General features: G+C 37.7%; 1 protein-coding gene across 1 annotated transcript; it reads right to left on the bottom strand.

The window, feature by feature from the left end:
• Positions 1–4,103: 4,103 nt before the first annotated feature.
• On the bottom strand, positions 4,104–5,902 carry LOC144439062 (uncharacterized). The gene is made up of 2 exons (XM_078128311.1): positions 5,745–5,902; positions 4,104–5,287 (listed from the first exon to the last, which is right to left on the bottom strand). The coding sequence occupies exons 1-2, from the start codon at positions 5,896–5,898 to the stop codon at positions 5,052–5,054; spliced, it is 390 nt and encodes a 129-aa protein (XP_077984437.1). The 5' UTR covers positions 5,899–5,902; the 3' UTR covers positions 4,104–5,051.
• Positions 5,903–7,291: the final 1,389 nt, after the last annotated feature.

Here is a 7,291-nt window from a genome sequence, read left to right as displayed (position 1 = left end):
TTTGTTTGTTTGTTGTTTTGTTTGGTGTTGGGGGGTTTTTTGGGGGGGGTAACTATTGTTTGTGCAATCACATATATTGCAATTGACAAAGAAGAGGAGGGTCAGTTATTTTTAGTGTAAGGCTTTGGGGAAGGTCAACCTTTTTCACGCACTGAACTTCTGAAAAACACCACCCCTCCACATGTAATTTATGGCCAATGCCTAATTGAAGCGGTCTCAGTCATTTAAGCAATTTGCTGACACAGTGGTTTTTTATGCCATACGTTGATTGGAAATAATAAGGATAGTAACAAAATGTAAAATAAAAAAGACAACCATAACCTATGTTCGGAAAACATTTCACTCAGCTGAGGGATAGGATGACATAACGTCACAATTTCTAAAAGTGAACAGTGGTGGGCGCTGTCTTTAAGGGCAAAATGGCGACATACATAAATTTGTTATATCGGAAGCTAAACCCTATATTTTAAGCTATACCAAAAACAAATTGAGTTCAAGAATAGTATAAATCACACATTTATTTTATCAATAGAAATCGCAATGGCATTTGATTGGACCTGACCTTTAATTACATAGGCTGTTACATCTATTGTTTTCCAAATGATGTCGTGTATATTAAAGCGGTACAAGCTGAGTTTATGAACTTTTTTAGTCGTACGAAAATACTTGCATAAACCTTGATTTAACTATTCTAGTGTTATAATGTTTATGCTGGTGCACGCCTTCTATGACAAATTGTCTTATGACATTGTTAGAACAGTTGATTAGTATAGCTAGGATTTCCTCGACATGTTTTTAAATGTCTAATAAATGACGTCATCGGATCATTTATAAGTTATATCTTATCTTAAAATCAGGTTTGAGTTCGGTCGATGTCAGTTGCAAGTGATGATTAAGTATGCTTCAGTAAGTAGAATACTCCGAGTACATTTTAAGTCTACGGCAAAAAATATGCTAAATGCCATACGAACTCAGCTTGTGTCCCTTTAATTAATTTGCACTTCAATATGATTGGTTCCTGGATTTTAAAGGGACACTTTGATTTTAATTCATTCATTTAAAACATCTAAAATAAAGCAAGTCTACTTTCTACAGTTTTAGAGAAAAGTGAAGTAAAAAAATACATGTAATTTTTCTTTAAAAACCTGACATATTAGATAAATTGGAGAACGAATTTGATAAATTGTCGAACGTGTGTAGCACTGAATTATTTGCTCGTGTTACTATTGAAACGATCAATTTTTATTTGAAACTCTCCGTCAACTTTCTCCCAAATAACAAGATATTTGCCAACATCTGCTATGGTGCCATCTTCTTTAACCATTTCGCAGTTGCCTTGGTCATACGCCATGCTCCCATCTCCGATTCCACCACACTCCTGTGATTTGAGAAGCATTTTACTAATGCCCATAGATTTCACCATAACGTGGGCGTCTTCTGCAGCTGGGAATCGAGATAGTGGAAATGGTTAAAGTTTTTAAATTGGTTAAAGGAACATTAGTCTGAGTTTGTAGTTTTGTTGCGGTTAGTTTGTGCTGCATATTAAAAGATATTTATAATACAACCCGCGAAAAACAATGGTGCGTTTGCTTGCTCGTGGTACACGATGTAAGCAGGAATGAGAGAAGTTCCATGCAAAGACATACAATGTAATTAGCGTTGATAACTTATCAAAGTGCAAACACCATAGGGGTCAGGATCCCATAACTCTGTTTATCGATGGAATGCTAATTTTTCAACAATCAAGTTTGACTGTTAGTGTTACACTATAACTTCCACAGAAGTAAACAAACTAATCATGACAATAGCATTGCCTGAACCTAGAGAGTTACCGTCCCCCTGTTGTTTCTGTATCAGTTGTACTGTTGTTTTACCTGATTTTGTGATCGCCTAAAATCATGAATTATTCTTTAACTCACTTCATTCCATCAAACGCATCGGTGTTTTTTTTCGCGTGTTGTAATATTCTACTAACTAGAGCATAGTAAACTATTACTTGCTATATCAACAGAAGTCATACATACCTGGTATAATCAGGCATAGTACATAATCGATTCGATGACATACATTTTCGTACGTGTATTAAAATGTCGAGGAAACCCAAACCATGCCATCAACTGTGCTAAATAACATTTAGAAGATGTTTTCGAAGAAGCTCACCATGTGCCATTTTAAACTGATTATGCAAATGCAGTCCACCAGAACGGAATATTCTAACTAGTTTTAAAACCCAAACTTCTGACATTTATAACTGTTAATTTGCATAATTGTTAACAATCGTTACATGTATACATGCATGCATACATACATACATACATACATACATACATACATACACACACACACATACATACATACAGACAGACAGACAGACAGACAGACAGACAGACAGACAGACAGACAGACAGACAGACAGACAGACAGACAGACAGACAGACAGACAGACAGACAGACAGACAGATGACAAATTTAACATAAACAAATTTAAATTCGAAAGACACCATGACACCGCAGTAGTCTGATGACCTTCATTCTGTATAAATATAACCATTTCTGTCACGCTAAGGTCCTTAAAAGACTATGGCCTTGATAACTTTAGACATTGTCCTCCAGCATGTCATTAGCAGACTGGAGAATTTAATTCTAAATTTAATGCTCCCATCCAAACAATTCCCCTTCTTTTCCAGTCTTTCACTGGTATCCAAACTTTAGCATTTGTCGAGTCGAGGAATGAAGGGTTGGGAGTGGCGATATTAGAATCGAAGTTAGAGAGGCGAGCCCAATGTAATGCCGCGACCAGCTAAATCAGTCAAATTGGTGTGCAATTGACGTCGAGGTATACATGGATATCATAAGGTATGAATTTGGAACTTGCTTCCACCCCCTCCCCAGGCCTTAACCCCGCCTTCATCGCCCCAGTTTACTAACTTATTAATTGAACCCATGTTGTGCATTCCAGCACCTCACCTTTACGGCCTACTGCCGTCTCTGCGCCAGGTGGCATAATCTTACAATCCTCCGTGTAATATTGAGCAAGACCCTTCATATCACCCGATGAGTACAATTCCATGATCTTTCCCATGCGTTCATGTATAACAGCTTGTAATTCGGAGTCCGCCATGTTTTCTCATAGGTGTCTGCCTATATGTCTAATCTATATGTTAAACTGTGTTTACAATCAACTTCACTTTCACGTCGTTTGACCTTGGGTTGAAGGTGTCCTGGACGAGATCTCGACTGTGCGAGAACAGGAATCAACAAATGAAAAAGCGTCGTCGTCCATACATGTTGAAAACTTTAAACGGCAAACGGCTGTTTCACAGTTAATGTTTCACTTTTGTTGCGCTAGGGAGCTAAAAAAAATGGAAAGTTCCGTAATCCCTATACATTGTTAAGGAAATAAGTTGATAAATAAATCTCAATTGTTCTACTCGTCAGTATGAACAGATTACATGTAATATGTACATGTACTTTATGTTACGGACACTACATGTTACGGACACGACATGTTATGGACACTACATGTTACGGACACTACAAATCACCACACCTCATCATCAGAGTCTAGGGCACACACACTATATTGCAGTTTCTATCATACATCGTAGACTATACGGGAACGTAACTTAATGTACCAAAGGGTCTTTACCAGTTGCCATAGTGCTATTACATCACCGGTACGGACAAGTATTTGGGGGTAACACACAAAACTCACTTTTTTAAGACCCTCGATGTTTTTCTATATATCTCATAGCTTCAAAACTCGTTTTGCTCCTCTAACTAACAGTATTAATGTATTTAAAAAAAGTCACCACAAACGGTGGACTCAACCTCCTGCCAAGCTTTGCCTGTGATAATATGGTAGTATAAATGCAAATACGACAGACCTACCAACGATAAACCCTAGCTGATAATAAAAATTAGGGAGAGTTAGGTAATGTTTATATATTTCACAAAATGACAACACTTTATTACGTGACATTTACCGACAAGTTACTTTAATTAGACCAGAGAGGTAATTAAATGAATTTGGTAACTAAAAAGGAAACAGCTCAGATCAATATATGTCTCACTCATGCGTAATTCGTACCTTTATATGTCCATATATGTTCAGATCAATACTAAAGGTCTGAATATACATCAGACAGAGTAAGTTGATAAAAAACTTAAAGATAACGATGCTACCGTCATTTTATTTCATATTATCAATCTAAACTATTGCTTAAATGGGAAAGCCAATCCAAGATCAGAATTATAGATAATTTCATAAACTTTAGGTTTTTGGAGAGTCCCTTCCTGATTTCACATCACTTAAATTTCACTTGGTTACCAAGAAACATCAAATTGGCCATTGCAGACTGCAAACAGGAAATTAAAAATACAGCGCCCTCACTCAAATTGGGGGTATCATCACCTCATAGTACCGTTTCTTAATTTGTCCCTTGGTATTCTGTAGATGTATAAAGCAGGGATGTGTTTTTGTTTTGTTCAGACATTTAGGAAAGCAGCAGTGCTCTATGATTAACCAGGTAACCTATACCATGTATACCCCCAAGGTACACACAGACAGGAAGTAGTGTGCCATCATGGCAAAGTTTGGAAAGGCCTATTGAAACTCGTTTTCACCTCTATTGTTCTTTTGAGTGATACACCATTGAATCATGGGACTTAGTAGACTTTTTAGGTGAACATTGAATATTCATGACTAAATTATCAGAAGGGAAAAATACATTTACAAGTCAGTCATGAATAAACAACGTCCATCGAATCCATATCCATGATGCAACAGTGTACTACTGCTACAACAACGGATATTAAATAGAATATCAAGCTGGTGTTTCTTGGTGCGAAATGAAATGACTCCCCTGAACCTAAAGTTTATGAAAATACCATCATTTCCTTGAGTGGTATCCCCCTTTAATACAGTGAAATGAATTACATGTACTAACTATTGGGATGTTCACAAGTCATTACAATCCAGATAAATCATAAAATCTGAAAATCACATGATTGAAATCTTTAAAAAAAATATCAGGTTGTCTACATATGAATCACCCGCTCTTGTTACTACTGAACATATCAATTTTCAATAGATAAACTCCGTCGACTTTCTTCCAAATGACAAGATATTTGCCAACATCTGCTACCGTACCATCTTCTTTGATGGTTTCATAGCTGCCTTGGTCATATGCAGTGTCCCCATCTCCGGTTCCACCACACTCTTGTGACTTCAATGTCATTTTGGCGATGCCCATAGCTTTCATCTTGATATGCACATCTTCTATGGCTGATATTGCAAAATTGAGAAAGAACTTTTGTTAGTTTCAAGATCCTTGTCTGTTGACTATATATTATGATATGTCATGTTGTACCGCCTTCAACGGTCTGCTGCAGCTCGCCGACATACACTCAAGACACACTTTATAGGATATTAAACATACAAACCAGTTTTGCACATCAAAATAAACCTGCCTGCAAAATGAAGTAACAGTCGTCAAATTCACGTCTCGCATGCTTCGATGTCCACACGGTGCGGTCACCACGTTGACCCATGGCCAACAGTACGGTAGTCATTGTTCGCAAGTTGCGGATGGCGTACTTCGACTAGATTACTCATGTACTGACATGACCCTCAAGGGAGGACCAAGGACTATACCCAAAAATTGCAGCCTAAAAGCTCTCTCACACATAATGATAATAGTGGTCTTAGGTATATTACAATTACGTCAATTCCATGAGCTCACCTTGACGACCAATTTGTATTTCCTTACCAGGTACCATCAATTTGCAATCCTCTGTGTATTGTTGTGCAAGAGCCTTCATGTCACCCGACGTGTACAATTCCATGATTGTTGAAGTGCGCTCATTGATGACCGTTGTAATGTCGGAGTTAGCCATGTTGTCTTTTAAATTTACATGTGCTGTTTTCGAAAAGTGACCTCGGGTCATGTGACGTCAATGATCAAAGTTCGAAGGTAAAGATCTCGTCAAAACAACGGCGTGTAAAACACAAGCAAAGTAAAAACAAAGCAAAACAAAAACAAAAACAAAACAAGGTGAACTATAAAGATCGAACAGCATAATGCATAATCAGAATTTTCAATGTTTGGAGTAAAATTGGAGGATGGTCCGCCAGTTTGATAAATAATTGCTAGTGATTTCAAAATGATGTGACATATTGGTGCGAGTACTTCCCGATTCTGAAAAGTGCAAGGAATTTGCGAAAATGGCGAAGATTTGTTCAGTTCTTGGTTAATGATGTAAGATAAGCCAATTAATGAAGATTTTGAGTTATAACGCTCCAGCATCCCGGTCCAGCATGCGTTCCATACCCTGTATAATACTGAAACATGTCAAATGCAAAACAATTAACGCTGAGAACGAGGTGGGGTTAAGTTTACGAAAGTTTTAATATATGGAAGCCTACGATGCCTGAAACCACGCATACCGCCATGCTGAAACAAACTACAGTACTAGTACGAGATTCATCGTCATGAAGGGAAAGAGGTCAGTGTGATTGTTGCTCCTTGCACGATCGATCGACTTCACGATGTTTAATGTTACTCACTAGAAGAGTAGGACGGGTAATATGTACCTTCTGTTTTCTTTACACGAGAGGAAGGAAGAGCGACCATCTACAGAAATGCGACATTTTTATACGAGAACATGAACTGTTGAATCTTATATATATATATATATATATATATATATATATATATATATATATATATATAGTTTTGGTAGTACTGGAACTCTTTCTTGGTTGTAACTCGGAGTTTCACGCATAGTGCGATCGTCAGACGTCTGACGATCGCACTATGCGTGAAACTCCGAGTTACAACCAAGAAAGAGTTCCAGTACTACCAAAACTATTGCGCTCTGCCACTGCGGTATAGAGCACTGTAGTTAGTACAGTACTACTCCTGTCTTGAACCATAGACCCGCCACCAACGTGGAGGCAGTATGCTTGAACGTTTTCACATGAGCGCCGTGACTGCAATGCATGCATCATGTCACTCCGCCCTCAACGGTCCTGAATAGGGTCGGTCAATGATGCTATGATGGCGTATCTTGCAGACTGCTTATCGACTGAAGACGACCTAGTGATCAGGAGCAGTTGAACACTACCTTCTAATTGCCAGTTGGAGACAAGGGAGAAAGATTCTTGTGTTTTGAAGAATTTTTTTCCATACATTTAATTTTCTCATCCTTGTTTACAACTTACATTTTTGGAAAAAATAGGACATAAATCAAACAAGAACAAATGCCAACAATGTTTACTTACAAAATC

This window comes from Glandiceps talaboti, chromosome 8 (genome assembly GCF_964340395.1).
Source record: "Glandiceps talaboti chromosome 8, keGlaTala1.1, whole genome shotgun sequence".
In the NCBI taxonomy this organism is placed as follows: domain Eukaryota; kingdom Metazoa; phylum Hemichordata; class Enteropneusta; family Spengelidae; genus Glandiceps; species Glandiceps talaboti.
This window is presented reverse-complemented; position numbering and strand designations above follow the sequence as displayed.

Coding starts and splice junctions, on each gene's coding strand:
- LOC144439062 (XM_078128311.1), bottom strand. CDS start 5,898: ATGGCTAACTCCGACATTACAACGGTCATCAATGAGCGCACTTCAACA. Junction 5,288..5,744: donor AATACAAATTGGTCGTCAAG/GTGAGCTCATGG, acceptor TTGCAATATCAG/CCATAGAAGATGTGCATATC.